This window comes from Mobula birostris, chromosome 2 (assembly GCF_030028105.1).
Source record: "Mobula birostris isolate sMobBir1 chromosome 2, sMobBir1.hap1, whole genome shotgun sequence".
Taxonomy (NCBI): Eukaryota; Metazoa; Chordata; class Chondrichthyes; order Myliobatiformes; family Myliobatidae; genus Mobula; species Mobula birostris.
Window position 1 is genome coordinate 114,719,951 of NC_092371.1, and position 23,442 is coordinate 114,743,392.

The window sequence follows — 23,442 nt, forward strand, 5'->3', positions numbered from 1 at the left end:
ATGGACTTTTTACTCTCCTCCTATCCAGTAGGCACTACAGGAGCCTCCGCTCCCACACCAGCAGGCACAGGAAGAACTTCTTCCCTGAGGCTGTGACCCTGCTGAACCTCACATCACAGTGCTAAGCAGTATTGCACCCATATTGTACTGCCTCAGTACTTTCATATTTGTGTGTTATAGCATTTACTTTTTATTCGCAGTTATTTTGTAAGTAACAGTATTCTTTGCATTTCTGGTTAGATAACTGCATTTCATTGGCTTTGTATCTGTACTCGGCCCAATGATAATAAAGTTGAATCTAATCTAATTAATTATCCCTCACAACTCTTTTTCTCTCGTCATCTCTCCATACCATTTCAATCCCTCACTAATCAGGAACCTATCAACCTTGGCCTGAAACATAGCCACTGACTTTACATCCACAGCCGTCCGTGGTAATGAATTCCACATCTCCACCAGCCATTGCCTACAGAAATCTTCATTATCTCTTTTGTAAAGAGACGTCTCTCTGCCGCTGTGTCCTTGGTGCTAGACACCACTACGATAGGCAATATCCTCAACACATCCATTCTATCTCGGCTTTTCAATATTTGATAGCTTTCAATGAGATCGACCCTTGTTCTTCTAAACACCATCACGTATTGACTCAGAGCCACGAAACTACCATTGCCTGTCTTCTCCCTCGAAGGTGATGTGCTATCCAACTTAGGACCCCGTGCTGAATGCATCATCAAGCAACAGAATATCCTTGAACTGCCTCCCAGGTAGGACCTTTTCAAAAGCCTGGCTCAAGTCCAGGTCTACAACGGCAACCTCCTCACCCTCACGAGCATTCCTGTTCACCTCCTCGATAAATTTGTCAGATTGGTTGGTCAGGCATGACTTGCCACTCTGAAAGCCATGGGGAGCATCTTTAACATGTCTGTCACTATCTATCCAAATACTTCTACATTCTACCCCTTACCGCAGCATCTCGTGACGTCAGTCTCACAGGTTTCTAAGTTCCGGCCTTATTCTTGGAGCCTTTCTTCAATAACAGAAGTAAATGAGATATCGTCCAATAGGCTGGCAACCTTACCGAGACGAAGGTGTCATGGTCTGGTTCGTGAAGTCCGTATTGCAGTTCACGGTCCGGTTCATGGTTCCTTATTCCAGGGTTTCTTGTTTTCCCCAGTTTCTGTTGTAGGCACATGATTCTCGTTTTGGGGCTGAGACATAAATACCTCTGCAAACCAGGGATTCCCTGCTGGACTGTTCTGTTCCCCTCCCTGTCTTTCCCCCCTCACCTGGCTCACTGCCTAAATACCTCACCTGACTCTCTGCCTGGATACATCGCCTGGATACCCCGCCCGTATCGCTGAAGTTTTACCGCTGGAGCAAGACCAGAGTTTTGTTAGGTCAAGATAAGGAACTGTCTTTCAGTGTGTGGAATTGTCTCTCTGTGTCCATGCCATTTACCGCTACCTAGTGTTGGAAACTGTCTCTATGTCCTTGCCTTCACTAGGTGGGTCTGGCCATTTGCTGCCACCTTGTGTTGGGATCTGTCTCTTCATGTTTAGCGTTCTGTGTATGAGTCCCAGCCCTACGTCCTGTTCCCAAGGAGGGGTCCTGGCTCTGTGTTCCGTGCTCCTGTCCCTTCTAGTCCAAGGCTTTGTGCTCCTGAAGGTCCTCGTCCAGTCTGTGCCTAGTCCAGTCCTATCCGAGTCCTGTCCATGTGCCTTTACCTGTCCTTGTGTCTCGCCCTACCTAGGAGTTCCTCACCCAAGCCATGTCCAGTCCTGTAGCCTCGTCTTGTCCTCACCTAGTTCTGGACTCCGAACCTGAGTCAAGTCCCAGGCTCTGGGTCCTTGCCCAGTCTCTGGCTCAGAGTCCATACCCAAGCCTCCAGACCCCCAGCCTGTCTCCAAGCCTCCAGCCTCCAGCCCCCCAGCCTGTCTCCAAGCCTCCAGCCTCCGGCCCCCCAGCCTGTTCTCAAGCCTTCAGCCTCCAGATCCCCAGCCTGTTCTCAAGCCTCCAGCCTCTGGACCCCCAGCCTGTCTCCAAGCCTCCATCCTCCAGACCCCCAGCCTGTCTCCAAGCCTCCAACCTCCAGACCCCCAGCCTGTCTCCAAGCCGCCATCCTCCAGACCCCCAGCCTGTCTCCAAGCCTCCATCCTCCAGACCCCTAGCCTGTCTCCAAGCCTCCAGCCTCCAGACCCCTAGCCTGTCTCCAAGCCTCCAGCCTCCAGACCCCCAGCCTGTCTCCAAGCCTCCAGCCTTCAGTCCTGCAGTCATGTCATGTTCTTGCCTGGTTCTGGGGCCCGAGCCCAAGGCAAGACCCAGGTTCTGGGTCCTTGTCCAGTCTTTGGCTTGGGGTTCAAGCCCAAGTCTGCGTTCTTGTCCCTGCTCCTTGTCTATATCCTGTCATGTCCCTACTCTAGTCAAGTCCTGTTCCTTGTACTTCAGTGCAGTGTCTGTGTCTTGCATTTGGGACCGCCATCAGCGCCCCCCATTGTGACAGAAGGGCATTTTAAATAGCTACGCTGGAGCGGCTGCACTTTGTGCACTGGCAGCCAGAAGGTAGACTAAAGAGGATTGAAGGAGAAAGAATGGTGCTAGTCTGAGGGGGCGGCTGTCAGGGCAAATGCAGCGGCGGCGTGGTCAGCAAGAGGTGTGTGTGTCTGTGCGAGTGGGTGAGTGTGTGTGGTAAGAGCGGGCATTGTGAGGTGGTTGCTGTTGTGAGCAGCAAGCAGTGCAGTGGAGCAGAGTGCTTGAAGCAGTGAATTGTGAGGAGCGCTGGTGGGAACGCAGAGGTGAAAATAGGACGGAGGGGAGAGTAAGCAGAAGGTAAGATGCAAAGGCAAAGGAATGGAATGAAACAGCAGCAGCCTCTTGACAACTTGGCAGTAGCTGAATGTTGGATAAGTGCGGAGAGGAGCAGTACACTGGTGCCTACGGCCATGCTAGTCTGAAAACACCCAATCTTGTCTGATCTCGGAAGCTAAGCAGGCTCAGGCCTGGTTAGTACTTGGATGGGAGACCGACTGGGAATACCAGGTGCCGTAGGCTTTTGCTCCTCTGCCCAACTGCCCCAGCAGGAGGTGCTGTCTTTTTCCTTTTCTCTCCCTCTCCATTTGCCACTCAGCGTTCAAACACAAGCGCCCTGCCGACACAGCACAACAATCTCCTCCTGCTCAGCAGCCAGCTGCACTCAGGAGCGTCCTTCATTGCCTCCTCCTGAAAGCCCCGCTTCAGCTCTCTCCTACTGCCAGCTCTCCCTCTCAGTGAAGCAAACAGGCAGGCAGCAAGATCCAAGTGCACCAACTTGCTTGTGGCTCTGTCCTGTGCTTGTGCAAAACGCCCATTCTGAGCTCTGTCTTTGCTTTTGACATGTGAGCAGGCATCACCAAAGGCGGCAGTTGCTTCCTGCGGACAAGCTGGCTGGCCCTGTACAGACCAAGATGCCCTCAACAGCCTGGCATGACACACTCGGGGGAGCCTGTTCCACCTGCAGGCCGTCGGATTGGCAATGGCAGGTGCACTACCCTTGGGAGGGCGGTTCGCTCAGCTGGTCCGAGAGTGCTGCTAATATGCCAAGGTCGTGGGTTCCATCCCTACAGTGTCCAACTGTCTCCGGTTCACGAATACCCTTCTACAAAGTGCGTCCACTTTCTCCTCTGCGATGTGGTGCCCTGCCGAGCACAACAACTGAGGAGATTGACGTGTGCATGCGGTAGCTGAGCAGTCCTGGGCCGGGCACAGATGTACTTGTGTGGCAGGAGTACCATGAGCCAAGGTAGGACAAAGTGTCAGCATGTTGACTCATCGAGTGCTCCAGCAGATCAACAGGCCCTTCGGCCCATCTAATCCACGCCCAGCTATTGTTCCCTCCTGTCCGCAAGAGCATGAGACATGGTAACTCAGTTAGGATGTTTGGCCCAACGAGTCTGCTCCAAAAACCCCATCATGCCTAATTAATTATCACTCACAACTCCTTTTCTCCCACCATCTCCCCATACCATTTGAATCCCCCACTAATCAGGAACCTATCAACCTTGGCCTGAAACATATCCACTGACCTTGCACCCACAGCCATCTGTGGCCATGAATTTCACATCTCCATCACCCACTGTCTACAGAAATCCTCATTATCTCTTTTGTAAAGAACGTCTCTCTGTGTCACAGTGGCGGGGGCATAGGGAACAAGGGTGGACCCAAATGCAAGACACATGTTGTGAGGTTACTTAGATTTACTTTATTGTTTGATACCAGGAGAGCAAGGCAGGAGCAGGAAATAGCAAACTGGACAAGGACTCAGGACTACGACTAGGCTGGGACCAAGGGTCTGGGCTTGAACTCGGAATGAGCTCCCAGAACTAGAGGAGACATGAAGAGGCTAGGGTATGGACTCCGAGCCTGAGACTGGGCAAGGACCCAGTACCTGGGTCTTGCCTCGGGCTCGGACCCCAGAACCAGGTAAGGACATGACATGGGCTAGGGAGAGGAGGAACATGGGAACACAGAGCCTCAGTCTCGGGGAGCAGGTACATGGAACCATGGACACATGCACAGAACAGAGTCGGGACCCCCCCCCTTGGGTACAGGACATAGGGCTGGGACTCGCACACAGAACAGAGAGCCGGGACCCCTCCTTGGGTACAGGACATGGGGCCGGAACTCGCACACAGAACAGAGAGCCGGGACCCCTCCTTGGGTACAGGACATAGGGCCAGGACTCATGACCCTCCGCAGGGCAACGGCAAGACGGCCTGACTTACCCCATGGAGGCGAGGACAAGACATGACAAGGCATGACCCCCCCGCAGGGCAATGGCAAGACGGCCAGACTTACCCCACGGAGGCGAGGACCAGACAAGACAAGACATGACCCCCTGTGGAGCAACGGCAAGACGGCCTGACTTACCCCATGGAGGTGAGGACAAGACACGACAAGACATGACCTCCCACAGGGCAACGGCAAGATGGCCTGACTTACCCCATGGAGGCGAGGACCAGACAAGACAAGACATGACCCCCCGTGGAGCAACGGTAAGACGGCCTGACTTACCCCATGGAGGCGAGGACAAGACAAGACAAGACCAACATGAATGAACACCAGACAGTACCTGTCTAGCTCCGGCGATGGAACTAGACTGAAGTGCAGGCAGGGGCTGCAGACGAGGGCTAGAGGCGAGAGAGGCAGAGAAGGCATTCAGACAAGGGGGTAGGACGGGAATTACAGACTGCCAGGGCCAGGACTTGACTCAGAACTGGGAAGCCGCCAGGGCCAGGACTTCACTTGGAACTTGAATGCCGCCGGAGCCAGGACTTGACTTGGATCCTCGGGTAGTGGCGAGCTCTCGACCTGGCCCAGGAACAGTAGACAGTGGTTCTTGATTCCCTCCGGCGGGTTAACTGATGGACCCACCTCGGTGAGGAAACTTTGCAGGCTTGCTTTAGCGGGGTAACTTGACAGGGTTGCTCCAGTGAGGAAAGGCGAATTACCGGCACTCGCTTCGGGCGGAGACTAGGCTTCCTCCGGCCAGATGACATTGGCATGCTGTACCTTGGTGACTTTGCAGACGCTCCCACGCCGAACGGCTGAAAGCTGGAGACTATAAACTACCGGTTCAGCCGAGCGTTAGTTGCCTCTAATAACCAAAGTCGAGGGACACGGGAAAACAGAGAATCAACGGTCCGGATCGTAACATAAACAAGCTAGATTTAAAGGGACCCCTATCCGGACCATGACACTCTGAGGCTGTGCCCTTGGTGCTAGACACCACTACGATAGGAAACATCCTCACCACATACATTCTATCTCGGCCTTTCAATATTTAATAGCTTTCAATGAGATCGACCTTCGTTCTTCTAAACGCCATCACGTATTGACTCAGAGCCATGAAACTACCATTGCCTGTCTTCTCCCTCGAAGATGATGTACTATCCAACTTAGGACCCCGTGCTGAATGCATCATCAAGCGACAGAACATCCTTGAACTGCCTCTCAGGTAGGACCCTTTCAAAATCCTGGCTCGAGTCCAGGTCTACAACGGCAACCTCCTCACCCTCAAGAGCATTCCTGTTCGCCTCCCGATAAATTTGTCAGATTGGTTGGTCGGGTACTACCTGCCACTCCGAAAGCCATGGGGAGCATCTTTAACATGTCACTACCTACTAACCCTTACCGCAGCAGTGTGTGTGTGGTGTAGCGCAGACACTTCAGCGGTTGCTGTTGTGAACAGTAAGCAGCGGAGGGGCCAGTGAATGGTGAGGAGGACGGGTGAGAGAGGAGAGGTGAAAATGGGAGGGGAGAGTGTAGGGTGTGAGTGAAGGGGCGAAGGCAGAGGAGTGTAAGAAAAGAGGAGCAGCATGGGAGCAAGCTGAGAGTGGCTGCATGCCGCTTAAGTGCGGAGAGGAGCGGTGCACTGGTGCCTACGGCCATACTAGCCTGAAAACGCCCGATCTCGTCTGATCTCGGAAGCTAAGCAGGCTCAGGCCTGGTTAGTACTTGGATGGGAGACCGCCTGGGAATACCAGGTGCCGTAGGCTTTTGCTCCTCTGCCCAACTGCCCCAGCAGGAGGTGCTGTCTTTTTCATTTTTTCTCTCTCCCTCTCACTCATACACTGCGCTCTCCGTTTGCCAGTCAGCCTGCAAACGCAAGCACTCTGCTGTCAAGGCAGAAGAATCTGCTTTTGCTGGGCTGCCGGCTGCGCTTAGCAGCATGCTTCATCACCTGGCCCTGACAGCCGCGCTTCGGCAGCGAGCTGCTGCCGGCGCTCACTCTCAGCCAGTCAGGCAGCCAGACGCAAGGGCACCCAAGCTTGCTTGCGCTGTGTCCTGCGCTTGCGTACAGCGCCCATTCTCAGCTTCGGCTCTGCCTTTGCCACCTGAGCAGGCATCACCAAAGGCGGCAGCTGCTTCCCACGGCCAAGCCGGCTGGCCCTGTGCGGCACAAGCTGCTCTCAAGAGCTTGTCATGGCTGAGTCGGACCAGCCTGATCATCTGCAAGCCGCCGGACCTGGCAATGGGCAGCCGCGCCCCACCCAGGTGAGGTGTCATGGTCCGGATCACCCCGATCCTTTAAATTTAGCTTGTTCATGTTACGATCCGGACCGTTGATTCCCTGTTTTCCTGTGTCCCTTGACTTTGGTGAATAGAGGCAATTAACACTCCACTGAACCGGTAGTTTACAGTTTCTGGCTTTCAGCCATTCGGTGCGGGAGTGTCTGCAAAGTCACGGCGTGCCAATGTCATCTGGCTGGAGCAAGCCTTGTCTCTGCCCAAAGCGAGTGCCGGTAATTCGCCTTTCCTCACTGGAGCAACCCTGTCCAGTTACTTCGCCGAAGCAAGCCTGCAAAGTTTCCTCATCAAGGTGGGTCCGTCAGTTAACCCGCCGGAGAGAATCAAGAGCCGCTGTCTACTGTTCCCGGGCCGAGTCAAGAGCTCGGCACTACCCGGAGGCTCCAAGCACCACGTCCTGGCTCCGGCGGCATCCAAGTACCACGTCCACGTCCTGGCTCCGGCGGCATCCGAGCACCACGTCCACGTCCTGGCCCTGGCAGCTTCCCAGTTCCGAGTCTAGTCCTGGCCCTGGCGGTCTGTGATTTCTGTCCTACCCCCTTGTCTGAATCCCTTTTCTGCCCCTCTCACCTCTAGCCCTCGTCTGCAGCCCTCGCCTGCACTTCAGTCTAGTTCCATCGCCGGAGCTAGATAGCTACTGTCTGGTGTTCATTCGTGTTGGTCTTGTCTTGTCCTTGCCTCCATGGGGTAAGTCAGGCCGACTTGCCGTTGCCCCGCGGGGAGTCATGCCTTGTCTTGTCCTGTCCACACCTCGGTGGGGTAAGTCAGGCCTTGCCGTTGCCCCACGGGGAGTCGTGTCTTGTCTTTCCTTGCCTCTGTGGGGGGAGTCAGGCCGTCTTGCCCTTGCCCCGCGGGGGGTCTTGTCTTGTCCTCGCTTCCGTGGGGTAGGTCAAGCTGTCTTGCCATTGCCCTGTGGAGGGTCATGATTCCTGGCCCTATGTCCTGTACCCAAGGAGGGGTCCCGGCTCTCTGTTCTGTGTGCGAGTCCCGGCCCTATGTCCTGTTCCCAAGGAGGGGTCTTGACTCTGTGTTCTGCGTACGTGTCCATGGTTCCATGTACCTGCTCTCCCGAGACCGAGGCTCTGTGTTCCCATGTTCCTCCTCTCCCTAGCCCATGTCATGTCCATGCCTGATTCTGGGGTCCGAGCCCGAGGCAAGACCCAGGTACTGGGTCCTTGCCCAGTCTCAGGCTCAGAGTCCATACCCTAGCCTCTTCATGTCTCCTCTAGTTCTGGGAGCTGATTCTGAGTCCTCGCTCAGACCCTTGGTCCCAGCCTGCTTGTAGTCCTCAGTCCTAGTCCAGTTCGCTACTCCTGCTCCTGCCTAGCTCTCCTGATATCAAACAATAAACTAAATCTAAGTAACCTCACAAGATGTGTCTTGCATTTGGGTCCACCCTTGCTCCCAATGCCCCCTGCCAATATGACACGAGGACGATTAGCTCAGTTGGTCAGAGCGTGGTGCTAATAACGCCAAGGTTGTGGGTTCGATCCCCATACTGTCCACGCGTTCCCTTTAGCTGGCAGTTGATCTCACGCAAGCGGGGTACTGATTGTAGGAAAGGATTTGTGAATGCCTTTGTGCATCCACTATTCTTTCGTGTGCAATGCAGTACCCTGCCATTTTTCAGCCCATTTTTCCAGCTGGATCAAATTCCGGTGTAAGCTTTGATAGGCTTCCTCGCCGTCTACTCCGCCTCCAATCTTGTTGTCATTTGCAAATATCCTGATGCAGTTTACCACATTGTCACACAAATTGTTGATTGAGGTGACAAACAACATTAGCCTCAGCACCTTTCCCTGTGGCACACCACTAGTCATACACCTCTAGTCAGACAGGCGACCATTTTCTCCCATTCTCTGGCTGCCCCAGAAAGCGAATGTCAAATTTAATTTGTAGCCTCATCAAAAAGTGCCAAATGAGTGAACCTTCTTGATAGGTCTCTCCCCCCACCCATTGTGTGACTGGTCTGCCAGTTTTGTTCTAACCGTCCTTATCCACCTCTAAGAGGACGATAACCTTGTGGTTTGGAGGTTCAGGTGCCTCAGTGACTTAGATAATTCTGGCTGACTGGAGTCAGGGCTTTCTGCTTTGACTTTTGATCAGGACATCCATGCCAAAACGGGCCAGTGTTCACCAGGTTTTGGGGGTTTAGCTTAGGGCTAGCACCCCTCCCTGGTGAAACTAAATTGTTATGAAAGCAGTACTGAAGAATCATTCTACATCAGAGTGCAGCGGTATTCCTGAGTCTCCACCAGGAATGCATGACTGAGGAAGCCCCGTGAACCGCCAGAGCTGGGGAGCCTTTACTGCTGCCCTAGACGCCATGGGCGTACTGTAACGGGCAGAAACTAAGCAATCCGTATACAAGCTGCTGACTCTGAGTGCATTCACCTTTACCTCGCTGTGCCTCTTAACCAAGTAGGCGACCAAACGAGCCTTTTGTGATTCTGAGGCTTGGCAGGATTACAGTCAACAGAGGACGCTGGTGCCTGCGAGTAACGTGGATAGGAAGTGACGTGTATTCTCCGGACGAGTGTACCGTTGCCGGTTGCACGTGTCGGCGGGTCGTTAACGGTGTTCAGCTATGACGCAGACAGATGGGGTCACGTGAGTGTCTTTTGCCTGCCGTGGCCGTCGCGCGCTCATTTCGGTGCCGCCGGCCCCTCCCCTCCCCCCTGCGGGAGACGCGCCCTTCTTCCTGCCGCTTGTGTCCGAGCCGCCTCAGCGTGGCCTCGGTAGCTTGGTGGGCAGCGTGCGGGGTTATCCTCCTCCGATATTCTGGGACTCTGAGTTCATCTGAGGACTTCACCTTGCACGGCGCGAAAACGGGTTCTTCGGCCTAGCATGCCCACGCCGAACGTTTGTCCCCTCTGCTTTAATTCCGTCTTCACGTGTGAAGTTCCTACTCTCCTGTGCTTTGCTTATTTAGCTTGTTACCTAAATGTCTCTTGAACATCGTGATTGTCTCGGCCCCCAGCTCCCTTCTCTGACAGTGAGTTCCCGGTATCAGCTATTCTCGGTGTGAGAAAATATTCTCCTTTTAGATCTCTTGAGAATATTTTCCTCTCATATTTCCCTTTAATCTGCGCCTTTTACCCCTGAACCGGGAATGCAGTGAAAGAATCAGCCATTGCCTTCTGCACCATCACCGACCTCATCACTCTGGATATCTCCCACCCACAGCCTCCCATCTTAGTTTCCCTCCCCCTTACTGCCTGTTGCTACCTCTGATTGAAAATCCATAAACTTAACTGCTCCTGTAGGCCCATTGTTTCTGCCTACTCCTGCCCTACTGAACTTGTGTCTGCCTGTCTCAACTTTGTTTTGGATTGGAGGGCTGGTTCAGTCCCTAACTATATGTATTTGCAACACTTCAGATGATCTTAATCACTTCAACAACCCTCATTTCCCTGGCCTGAACTGTCTTATTTTTCACTATGGAGGGGGTCCATTCCTCTGCCCTTCCATACCCATCGGAGGCCTTAAGCCTCTTTGCTTTCTTGATAATGGACTCAACTAACCTCTTTCCGCTGCCACCCTCCTCCGACTGGCAGAACTGGGATAGATCACATTAGGCTTTATCAACTCTTCTTCCCACGACCAACAGCATCTCCCCTTCCTTCATGCTCCACTCCTGATTTTCCACAGATTCCTCCCTGAATACACTATCTTTCACGACCTCCTTGGTGAATACAAACGAGAAGTGTTCATTTAGGACCTTGTCCGTATTTCCTTGCTGCACACATTGATTATATTATCCCTTTGGAGTCTCATCCTGTTCCTGGTGTAATTATGGAATGTCGGGATTCACTTTCATCTTACAGCCCACCCATGCTTCCTAACCTGTCTCTGCTCTCCCCACTTTCTGCATAGCCACTATGCTTCCTGCTCTTGCCAATTTAGTTTCAACCATCCTACCACACCTCCTAGCAAGGATACGTGGAAGGCCCGCTTCAGCAGTAGGTGTAATGTTCCCCTTGTGCAGGGTCTACCTACATCAGGGGCTATCCCAACTTTCTGAGCATCTGAAGCCCTCACTTCTATACCAGCTCTAGCCATTATTCATTTGTTTGTCTCTCCTATGATTTCTACCTTCACTCACATGTGGCAGAGATTGCGGTCCTGAGATTATGTCACTGGAGCTGTTACTGTTTGATATTTTGTCCCAAATCACTTTGCAGGACTTTATCCCTCTTTCTAGGGGAGGGAATGTCGACTCAAACCATGAGAGGCCTGCATCGGGCATTTTCATGCCTTACAAGGCGCCTCTTTCTACCTATGTCATTAATACCAATTTGTATCATGATCTCTGGCTATTCCCTCCCCTATCAAAATATTCTATACTCTTTTTTAGACATCCCTGACCTGGCACCAGGGACAGGGTCTCTTTCAGCCACAGTAATGCCTTCCTGTTCTCATCATTGGATAATGCCCCACAACTCTTACTGTGCATGAGAGGCAACTGGCAACACAAATCTGTCTGCTCTGCGGATGTGACTAGGAGAGGTAATGAGAGAATTAATGGAGTATTTGAAATTTTTTGGAAGGCTAGGTTACATTCAATGAAGTTAGAGAACGAGGATCATGGGTAATAGACATTGATTGAAAATTTATTAGCAAGGTGAAGAGTGGGAATAAAGGAATGTTTCTAAGGTTGGCTATCTGTGATCAGTTGCAAAATGTATGGATTGGTGGTTCTGTCCCAGCTATTGGCTATCTCTTTCAATGGCATTGGAATGGGTTTATTGTATGTTTCAATGTACAGTGAAAGCTTGTCTTTCTAACTTCATATGGATGAAATCATTACGTCACGTATTGAGGGAATACAAGGTAAAGCAATAGCAGAATGCAGTGATTTGGATCAGGGAAACAAATACTTTATTTGCAAATGATTTGATAATAGAAAACCAGGCATGGTTGTGATCACTGAGGAGAACACAAGTGTATATAGACACGCGTAAGGAAATCCTAGTGGAGAGGGTCCAGAGGAGGTTCACAAGGATGATTCCAGGAATAAAAAGGTTATCATACGAGGAATGTTTGATGGCTGTAGGTCTGTGCTCACTGGAACTCAGAAGGATGAGGGGGGATCTCATTGAAACCTTTTGAACATTGAAAGGCCGAGACAGAGTAGATGTGGAAAGCATGTTTTCCATGGTGGGAGAGTCTAGGACAAGAGGGCACAGCCTCAGGATAGAGGGCCGCCCTTTCAAAACAGATACGGAGACATTTCTGTAGCCAGAGGGTGGTGAATTTGTGGAACTTGTTGCCATGTGCAGCTGTGGAGGCCAGGTTGTTGGGTGTAGTTAAGGCAGAGATTGGTAGGTTCCTAATTGGACATGGCATCAAAGGTTACGGGAAGAAGGCTGGGAACTGGGGTTGAGGAGTGAAAAAAAGGATCAGCTGTGATTGAATGGTGGAGAAGACTCGATGGGCCAGATGGCCTAATTCTGCTCCAATGTCTTATGGTCTTATGTTTTGGAAGACACTCATTATTACCAGGAAGAGGTATTTGCAGCCTTACAGCTTATGAGGGTGGATAAATCCCCAGGTCCGGACAGTGTACGACCTCGGACTTTTGGGAGGTTAAAGAGAAAACTGTGTCTGTTGAGGCCCTTATAGAGATATTTGTTTCATTGTTCTTGAAGACTGGAAAGTGGCTAATGTTGTTCTGTTGTTTAAAAAGGACAAGCCAGGGAGCTATAGGCTGGTTGGCCTGGTATCAAAGTTCAGAATAAATTTATTAACAAAATACATATTGTTTGATTGTTTGTGGTTTTTGTATTGCTATATTTATGCTCTATTCTTGGTTGGTGCAGCTGTAACGAAACCCAATTTCCCTTGGGATCAATAAAGTATATCTATCTATCTATCTATATGTCACCATGTACAACCCTCTCATTTTGTTGCGGGCATACATAGTAAATCCAAGAAACACAATGGAATCAATGAAAGTGCAACTAACAGGACGGACAAAGCACCAATGTGCAAGTCAACAAACTGCAAATACTAAATAAATAGGTAAGATAGCAATAAATATCGAGAACATGAGAAGAGTCCTTGAAAGTGAGTGCATAGGTTGTGGGAACAGTTCAATGATGGGGCAAGTGAAGTTGATTGAACTTACCTCTTTTGGTTCAAGAGCCTGATGGGGACCCAAACCATCCCAACCACGATCTATTCCAGCCGCTACCACTCGGGAAACAGTACTGCAGCATAAAAGCCAGGACCAATAGGCTCCGGGACAGTTTCTTCCACCAGGCCATTAGACTGATGAACTCACACTGATTTGAGTGTATTCTATATTACATTGACTGTTCTATTTATTATAAGTTACTGTGATTGCACATTTAGATGGAGATGTAAAGATTTTTACTCCCTCATGTATGTGAAGGATGTAAGAAATGAAGTCAACTCAATTGGTGTTTCCATGCCAGGTTGTGATGCAACCTGTTTATATAATCTCCACTGCCAATATAAAGAAGTTTGTCAAAGTTTTAGGTGTTACGCTGGATCTCCATAACCTTCTAAGGACGTAGAGGTGCTACAGTGTTTTCTTTGTAATGGCACTGTGCCCAGGACAGATCCTGTGAAATGATAACACCAAGGAATTTAACGTTGCTGACCCTCTCCACCTCTGGTCCCCTATGAGAATGGCTCATGAACCTTCAGTTTCCTTCTCGATAATCAATTCCTTGGTTTACTGACAATGAGAGACTGTTGTTGTGGCACCACTCAGCCAAATTTTTAATCTCCCTCCTATATTCTGATTCATCACTGCATAGAACATAGAATAGTACAGCACAGCACAATACAGGCCCTTCGGCCCACAATGTTGTGCCGACCCTCAAACCCTGCCTCCCATATAAGCCAACTTAAATTCCTCCACATACCTGTCCGGTAGTCTCTTAAACTTCACTAGCGTATCTGCCTCCACCACTGACTCAGGCAGTGCATTCCATGTACCAACCACTCTCTGAGTAAAAAACCTTCCTCTAATATCCCCCTTGAACTTCCCACCCCTTACCTTAAAGCCATGTCCTCTTGTATTGAGCAGTGGTGCCCTGGGGAAGAGGCGCTGGCTATCCACTCTATCTATTCCTCTTATTATCTTGTACACATCTATCATGTCTCCTCTCATCCTCTTCCTCTCCAAAGAGTAAAGCCCTATCTCCCTTAATCTCTGATCATAATGCATACTTTCTAAACCAGGCAGCATCCTGGTAAATCTCCTCTGTACCCTTTCCAATGCTTCCACATCCTTCCTATAGTGAGGCGACCAGAACTGGACACAGTACTCCAAGTGTGGCCTAACCAGAGTTTTATAGAGCTGCATCATTACATCGGGACTCTTAAACTCTATCCCTCGACTTATGAAAGCTAACACCCCATAAGCTTTCTTAACTACGCTATCCACCAGTGAGGCAACTTTCAGGGATCTGTGGACATGTACCCCCAGACCCTTCTGCTCCTCCACACTACCAAGTAGCCTGCCATTTACTTTGTACTCTGCCTTGGAGTTTGTCCTTCCAAAGTGTACCACCTCACACTTCTCCGGGTTGAACTCCATCTGCCACTTCTCAGCCCACTTCTGCATCCTATCAATGTCTCTCTGATTTGGCCAACAGCAGTGGTGTCATCAGCAAATTTAAAATTGGCATTGGAACTGTGCTTAGTCTCACAGTTATAAGTATAAAGTGAGTAGAGCAGGGAGCTAAGCACACAGCCTTGTGGTTGCCTGTGCTGATGGAGATTGTGGAGGAGGTGTATTTACCAATCCCAACTGGAATCCAATCTGAATTCAAAATTGGCTCAGAGGTAGAAAGTGGACGGTGCTGGTTGTTGAAGGCTGTTTCTTGACATGAAGTGGCCTGCCACCACAGGGGTCAGTATTGGGACTCTTTTGCTCCTCCAGAACACGGTGCACCAACAAAACATATGGTTCAAGTTTGAGTTCAATTATCATACAAGAATACCGATGAGTACAGCCAAACAAAGCAGCATCCTTCTGGGGCCAAGTGCAAAACACAGTATCAACAGTCATACACTGCACAAGGCACATATAAGATAGTAAACATACAGTCACGCAAAACAAAATATTGCCCAAGCCCCTGAGTAATATGTCCTGTAAACTGCTGTGCTTGAGTGTTATCAGCAAAAACATGCAGTTCTCAGCAGTCCGCAGACAAACATACGCACTCGTGCACACAATCCATCTTGTTATTCCACCGATCGAGCATCGGATGGCAGTGCCGATGGGAGGGGCTAGCCCCCAACCCAGCGTGGGTGCAGTGCTGCACCGCCTCTGGCGTCTTCTCTCTGAGGCTGCTGCAACAGTCAAGCCTGCAGCTTGAGGCCTAGTCCTTGCCTCAACCGAGGCCACACATCTCCCCTCTACCGTCTATCTCGCCAATAAACAAGGGAAACGGACTTGCAGCAAATTGCATTCCCTATGTCTAACAGGGTCTTGTGATCTTAAGAACAATGCCCAAGACAATCACTCACTCTTGCACTGCACACCACCTTCACGCACCAACTCCAATGCCTTCCTGAGCAGAAAGTAACATAGTCCGCACCAAGTCCAGTGCCTCTGCCAATGAACGAACAACTCGCTGGTGGGGTAGGCCTGCAGTATTTGAAGTTCTTAATATCCAGCATCGTGTCACAACCGTAAAAAATACATTTTTGAAAAAAACAAGAACAAAAACACCTTTGATTGGCTCCTGAGAGACCACTACGTACGACCGCACTGCCATCTTACCGGATTGATACCACACACAACACAGAAAACAAAATATTACCATAAACAAGTTAACAAAATATAATTCGAAGTGCGCAGCACAAGTAAACAGTCCAATAAATAACAAACAGCTCGCTGTTCTGTTGGTGAGACCTGAGTGGTGGCAGGGTATTCATTAGTCTCACAGCCTGAGGGAAGAAGTTGTTAACCAGTCTCACAGCCCTAGTCCTGATGTTTCTGTACCTCCTTCCTGACAGTAGTGGGTCAGAGAGATCCAAGGGATCCTCAACAATGCTTTGTATACAACGCTCCTGGTAAATGTCACAAATAGGGGGAACAAGACCCTGGTGATACTCTTGGTGGTTTTTACTATTGTCTGTAGGATCCTGTGGTCCAGTGCCTTGCAGCTTCTGTACCACACAATGACACAGCCAGGCAGGACACTCGATGGTGCTCCTGTGGAAAGTTCTTAGAATGAGGGTGGAGAGCCTTACACACCTCAATCTCCTCAGAAAGTGCAGACGCTGCTGTGCCCTCTTGTCTAATGAGGAGTTATTCTAGGTCCAGGTTAGATCATCTGATATATGCACAGCAAGGAATTAATGTGCAATGGAGAGTCATCGACCTGTGCCTTCCTGAAGTCCATAGTCATCTCTTGTCCACACTGAGAGTCAGGTGGTTGTTCTCACACCATTTGACAAAGTTTGCAGAGGAAATTAAATTAGGAGGTGTGTTTGATAGTGAGGAAGGTTATCATAGACTACATGGGGATCTTAATCAGTGGGGAAGTGGGCTGAGAAGTGGCAAATGGATTTCCATAAAAATCAGTGTGAGATGATGGATTTTGGTAAGTCAAACCAGCGTAGGACTTAGACCATGAATGGTTGGGCACTTTGGAGTGTAGTGGAACAGAAGGACTTTGGTGTGCAAGTGCATAATTCATTGACAGCAGCCATCACAGGTACACTATGTAGTAAAAATGACATTTAGCAAGCTGGCCTTAATCAGGGCATTGATTTTAGGAGTTGGGACGTTATGTTGTAGTTGTAAAAGTTGGTGAGGTTGCATTTGGAGCACTATGTACAGTTGTGGTCATTCTGTTATAGAAAAGATTTGGTTAAACTGGAAAAAGTGCCGGAAAGAATTGTGAGATTGCCAGGACTAGAGGGACTGAATTAAAGGGAGAGGTTGTCTTTATTCCTTCGAATGTAGGAGAATGAGGGGTGACCTTGTAGAAATGATTAAAATTATGGGAAGTATATATAAAATGCATTGTAACAGTCTTTTCTGCTGAATAGGGGAGACCAAAACTAGGGGGCATAGGTTAATGATGAGAAAGGAATGATTCGAAGGGAAATTGAAGGGTAACCTTTATATGCCATGGTGATTAGCAAATGGAATGATCTGTCAGAAGAGGTGGTTTAGGTAGGTACAATATTGACATTTAAGGAGAACTTGGAAAGGTACAAGAAGTGGCGGGGCTTAGAGGAATGTGGGCCGAATGCAGGAAATTGGGACTAACTGGGTCAGGATGGTTGCTGTAAGACTCTGTGCTACATAAGTGAATGAGGATGTGGCAGAAGGTGCAGAAGGCAAGAAAGCAGACTTTTAAAATCGTGGAAGAACTGTAATCCATTTGTTATTTCTGACAAGTCAATGCAATTAAATGTAATAATTTATTGTTTCCTTAATGTTTCTCAACTGAAGGAAGCCCAAGACCAAACGGGCGAAGAGGTTTCTTGAGAAGAGAGATCCCAAAATCGTTGAGAATAACAAGAATGCCATGCTTATAAAAGGAGGAAATACCAGTGAAACTGTGACTCAGGCTTTGAAAGATATTGTGAGTACATAGTGGAATAGCCTTTGTGTATATCTAAGTTATTATCTATAATTATTCTCTGACTTTCCCAAGGTGACAAAATTGCTTTAATTTATTTTAAGAACTAAAATATTCCTTTCCATTTTACATTATAAAATTTGGTGTTTTGGTTCATTTTTGCCCATTTCGAAATGCCTTTGGGATGAGGGGGTAAGACATTGTCCTGAACTGCTGCAGTACTTCTTTTGGGATAAGGTAGGGAGGTCCAGAATTGAGATGTGGTAATGATGAGTGAGTGGTGACTTATTTCTAAATCAGGATCATCAGTGGCTTGGATGAGAGCCAGTAGGCACTGGCTTTCCATGGTGGTAGAGATCATGAGTTTGGGAGATGTTGTCAGTTAGGCTTGGCAAGTAACAAGTTTGTTTTGTGGATAAATCATAATGTAGGTTCAGTGCTTCAGTAGCCGTTCGGGATCTGTTTTGTTTTGGATGGCATTGGTTTTCCTGTGTGTTGTTAGATCTACAGTGTTCCAGGCAAGTGGAGAGAATTTGATTGCATTCCCAACTTTGCCTTGTGGAATGCCAGGCCGTGAATCATTCAATGCAGGATACCCAGTGTCTAATCTGCTCTTGTGTTAATGGCATAAATAGGGCTGGTACGGCTGTGTCTCTAGTCCAAGGATTCCCAACCTTTTTCATGCCATGGACCCATGCCATGAAGCAAAGGGTCCATGGACCTCGTGTTGGGAATCCCTGCTGTAGTCAATGGTGAACCCAGATTAATGCTATTGTTCACGTTAATGCAAGTATCAAGAGTAGCTTGGTAGATTCTTTCTTGTAGCGGAGGTTATTGCCAGAGAAGTTGCAAATGAATTAAACATTACATTTGAAACTAGAACTATTTGACACCATTTTAAAAGATTTTCAAAATGTGCAACTAAAAGTTCTTCAACTTTTGCTGGTGAACGCAGCAGGCCAGGCAGCATCTCTAGGAAGAGGTACAGTCGACGTTTCAGACCGAGACCCTTCGTCAGGTTAGTCCTGACGAAGGGTCTCGGCCTGAAACGTCGACTGTACCTCTTCCTAGAGATGCTGCCTGGCCTGCTGCGTTCACCAGCAACTTTGATGTGTGTTGCTTGAATTTCCAGCATCTGCAGAATTCCTGTTGTTTGCGTTCTTCAACCTTTATCTCTTCCAACTCATCAGTTTGATTTGCGTCTTGTTGCTAGACCTAAAGCAATAGTTACCATCTTTGATTAAACTGAATAAAGAGTGAGGTTGATGTTTTAAATTGAACTCAAGATTCACATGTTCTAATATGAATCTTCTTGCTCATTTTTTTTGCAGTATTGTTTAAAGAAGCCAAATGCTGTTCTATATAAGAAGTAAGTATTTTGTTTTATACAAGCACTGTCATCTCAAGATTGCTGCTGTTCAGTACATGTTGGCTATGTAACAGAAACGTAGAAATTAGCTTTCAAGATCTGAGTTTTTTCTGAGTGAGTTTCAAACTGTTTATTGAGTTCTGCTTTAATTCTGATGTTCTTCTAGGTCAATTGATTGAGTTTACTTTGGGTAGCTGATACTTGCAGATTTAGAGTACTGTTTTTACAGTCCCTTCATTATTAAAATCTTGAGTTGTTTTGGAAAGAGCCAAGGCAAGACTGGGATGGCAAAGTTAGCAGGGAATTGGGAGGTGGATGGTGGATCCCAGACATGAGTTGAATAAATCACTTTGGAAAGAAGGAACTAGGAGGTATAGCAGTTTTGTTCAGAATTGATGGTGGGGAACCGTAAGACATGGGAGGAAAACCAGTCCATTCTATCCATCAAATGTGCAATGCCATTCAATCGTGGCTGATTTATTATTCCCATTTAACTGCATCTTGCTGTCATCCCTCCATAACCTTTGAAACCCTCACTACTCAAGAACCTATCAACCTCCACTTTAAATACACGTATTGACTTGGCCTCCACAGTTGCCTGTGACAATGAGTTGTACAGATTCACTAACCCCAGTGAAAAAAATTCTTCCTCATTTCTGTTCTAAAGAGATGTCCTTTTATTTAGAGGCTGTGCCTTCTGGTCCTAGACTCTCCCATTACTGGAAGCATCCTTTCCCAAGTCCGTTCTATCCAGGCCTTTCGATATTTGGTTGGTTTCAATGCAATTTCCCATTCATCCTTCCTAATTAAAGTAATGGCTCAGAACCATCAAATGCTCCTTGTACATTAACCTTTTCATCCCCGGGATCATTCTCATAAAGCTCCTCTGGACCGTTTCCAGCACTAGGGCATCCTTCCTTCAATATAAAGCTTAATCCTCCTCTGAATACTCCAAATATGGTCTTTACAATACCTTATGAATCCTCAACATTACATTCTTGCTTTTCCTTGAAGGAACAGAGGTGCATAAAAGCTGGACTCAGGACTGCCAGTGGATGGGGTGTGAGATCTGAAGCTGTTTTCTGTAATCTATAATGCAAAGTTGAGCCTTCTGATGCAGATCTATTCTATGTTGATTCTAATAGAATTTGTGGAAGAGAACCAAAATAGTGTATTCTCATTAAAAATTGTCAGTGTTGGAGTTGCACCTGGGTTGAGCTTTAGGAAGTTTATAATTGTGACAAAAACAGGGACAATCTACCTTTAGCAGATTTCATCACTGATGGATTACATATTCACATTTCCACTTCATTCTAAAGGGATAAAGGACTCCATTGTATTAGGGTTAGAAGCTTAGGGACTTAGACTACCTGTTGGACCATCACTAGGCTTTATCTTCATAGAAGTCCCATCTGATCATTCATGGAAACTACTTTGGTTGGCATTTCTCCATCAACCAGCATCAACAAGAAATAGAAACTCATCATTTATTTCAGGACTGTGTTGATGCATTGCTCTATTTACACAGACAATAGTGTACTTCAAACGTTGTAAGAAACTTTGATATTGAAATGCATCATAACTATATGTGCAGTTTTGGCATGCTATAATTTAGCAATTTTACTGCAGCCACTAACGAAAATGTGAAAAATACTTATTTGAAATCTTATTTTTAATAAAAATGTAATCTCTTATTTTTAACAAGAAAAAATGTTACTCGGCCATTTGAAGATCAGACGTCATTGGTGAGTAAGCATGTTACTGCGCTACTTCATACTTTAGTGTCCTCTGTATGGTTTTGTTCTTATAAACATTTATCTTGATTGAATAGTATTTTGATTGACATTTTGCATTTTATTTCACTAAAATCATCATGAAGTCACAAGAATGAAGTAATTTGAGCTGAAGCAGCACATTAAAAATTCTGGAGGAACTCAGCAAGCCAGGCAGCATCTATGGAAAAGAGTAAACAGTCAACATTTTGGGCAAAGACCCTTCATCAGGACAAGAAAGGAAGGAGATAAGTTAGGGTAAGAAGCTGAGGGGAGGGGAGGGGAGGAAGAAGCTCAAGATGGCAGCTGATAGGTGAATCTGGGAGAGGGTGGGGTGAAGTAAAGAACTGGGAAGTTGATTGGTGAAAGAGATAATGGGCTGGAGAAGTGGGAATCTGATAGTAGAGGACAGAAGAAAGGGAAGGGGGAGGAGCACCAGAGGGAGGTGATGGGAGATAAGGTGAGAGAGCAAAACAGGAATGGGGAATGGCTTTCTGTCCTGATGAAGGGTCTTGGCCTGAAACATCAAGTGTTTACTCTTTTCCATAGGTGCTGCTGGCCTCCCGAGTTCCTCCAGCGTTTTGTGTGTGTTGCTTTGGATTTATAGCATCTGCAGATTTCCTCGTGTTTTTAATTAGAGCTGAATGTAGTTGCACCTTTGGGAGCTGACCACCATGAGGCAATTGTAACGTAGAGATGCAGATAAAATTCATCCCAGATATAACCTGGCAGATTTCAGCGTGGATTTACACCAGTCACTGACCTGAGATTTTTTTTCTCGTATAATTATATATTCTATTATAATGGCAGATCTATCTGAAGCTTATTCCATTCACTTTAGTTGATAGAACATTTACTTCACAACTTCCAAAAAGAAGGGTAGTTGAAGTATGCTGATTGCCAGCTGGCTAAATGTTTGCCAAAATGTTAGAGGTTTGTTAAATAAAGCAAGAAGTTCTACTGCCAAGAGATACTTAATTTTTTAATGAAAGGCTTCTTTCCTAAAATAGATTTGGTGAGAACCATCACAAGGATTATTGTTTTATTTTGAGGTGAAGTTTGTAATGGTTGTCTTCTCTTTGTATTAACAGGAATTTTTCTCAAAGAAGTCTGATTGTTCTTTGTTTATCTTTGGTTCTCACAATAAGAAACGACCACACAATTTGATAATAGGTAAGATCACAGAAATGTTTTACAAACCTTGAAAACATATTTTGATATGTTGGTAAAATTCTAGAGCAGGGGTTTCCAACCTGGTCTCCACGTACCTTTTGCTTAATGGCATAAAAAACGTTGGGAATCCCTGTTCTAGAGTCTATAATCGAGGAACAAACAGTGAGCCATTTAGAAAGTGTTAATGTAATCAAACTGAATTGAAATAGTCTCATGACTAGGAATCCAAGCTTCACAAATTCATTAGAACTTTTCCAGGCTATAATGGGCAGTTGGCATTGTAGAACCTGTAGATACACTGTATTTAGATTTCTGAAAGATTCAGTAAGCCGCCACATTAAAGGTGGCACAAGATAAAGAGCTCACAGTATTGGGGGAATAGTTAACATGGTTTAAGTGGATCTTTTTGAGAATGGAAGCACCTAACTGCTGGAGTCCTCAAGGATGAATCCTTGGCCCATAATTATTTACTCTCAAAGGATGGTACAGGGTGGTTAGACAGTGTGAGAGTAGGTTTGGCATTATGATTTTAGGGATGGTGTTGTCCACTTTATTCCTCTGGCTATATGTTGGAACTAAGTGACAAGCAATGTGCTTAGCAGAATTGTTGGAAGTGTAAGAAATAGGAGCAGAAGTAGATAATTTGAGGAAGAGTAATGCTGTTTCACATGAATGGGCTAATGAAGCATCATTTAGATTGCAAAGAACGAGCCTCAAGGAGATTAAAAGTAGATCAAAAGTAACAAGAGAAGGTCTAAATATTCGCCAAAGAACAAGCAAGAAGCACAGTATGTGGAAAAATTAAGTGTCACCCTGTGAGCAAGGGAAAAATTAAGATAAGTAGCAAGAAAATGGGTAATGTGTTACCACTGACTCTTAAGTGTTTGAATATCAGACATAAATCAGAATTTTTTGTGAAGGTACATATGTATTTTGTAGGTGACATTGCTTTTAGTTTTTCATGGGCCTATTTGTTGCTTTCGTACTCATTAGCACCTTTCTTCAAATTTTGATTTCTCAGAGACTGATCCAGCAGTCAATAATTGGCATAATTTGCACTGTAATTTGTGTTCCTTTCCTATCAGATGTGCTGTTGTAAAGAGAGGATTATCTTCAATTTTCCTCACAAAAGAGAAAGGATACATTTTTAAAAATCTGACCACAGTAACACTAATCCAAGTGTGTTTTTACACTATTATCTTGATCAGTGCAGTGAAGTGCTTCCATAACATTGTACCTGATGTCAGTTGTTTGGTTTTCAGGATAATTCTATTAAATATTGAGATAAGTTATAGTATGTTTATACAATTCTAATGGCAATTTATTGTTCCCTGTTTGCAGGCCGTATGTTTGATTACCACGTTTTAGATATGATTGAGCTTGGAATTGAAAAGTTTCGTGGTTTGCATGATTTTAAGGTAGGATATTCTTCAAGCTTTCTGAACCTGGAATGGAACTAATAAAGCAGAAATACATTTAAAGAAAC

The 23,442-nt window shown here is 47.0% G+C and overlaps 1 protein-coding gene and 2 non-coding genes across 4 annotated transcripts in view; all 3 read left to right on the top strand.

Moving 5' to 3' along the window:
* The first annotated feature begins 2,929 nt into the window (after positions 1 to 2,929).
* Positions 2,930 to 3,048, top strand: LOC140194311 (5S ribosomal RNA). Its single transcript, XR_011885162.1, has one exon. It is a non-coding gene; the product is annotated as a 5S ribosomal RNA (ribosomal RNA).
* A 3,363-nt stretch (positions 3,049 to 6,411) lies between these two features.
* On the top strand, positions 6,412 to 6,530 carry LOC140194267 (5S ribosomal RNA). Its single transcript, XR_011885118.1, has one exon. It is a non-coding gene; the product is annotated as a 5S ribosomal RNA (ribosomal RNA).
* A 3,026-nt stretch (positions 6,531 to 9,556) lies between these two features.
* rpf2 (ribosome production factor 2 homolog) overlaps positions 9,557 to 23,442 on the top strand; it is a 32,194-nt gene continuing 18,308 nt past the window's right edge. The window contains exons 1-7 of one of the 2 annotated variants that reach the window (XM_072277615.1): positions 9,576 to 9,672; positions 11,420 to 11,571; positions 17,513 to 17,645; positions 18,974 to 19,011; positions 20,717 to 20,756; positions 21,875 to 21,956; positions 23,298 to 23,374. In XM_072277615.1, coding sequence (XP_072133716.1) covers positions 17,589 to 17,645; positions 18,974 to 19,011; positions 20,717 to 20,756; positions 21,875 to 21,956; positions 23,298 to 23,374 — 294 coding nt within the window. In that variant the 5' untranslated portion in view covers positions 9,576 to 9,672; positions 11,420 to 11,571; positions 17,513 to 17,588. Of the gene's footprint in view, positions 9,673 to 11,419; positions 11,572 to 17,512; positions 17,646 to 18,973; positions 19,012 to 20,716; positions 20,757 to 21,874; positions 21,957 to 23,297; positions 23,375 to 23,442 lie in introns of both variants that reach the window. The other variant, XM_072277614.1, reaches the window with a different exon arrangement.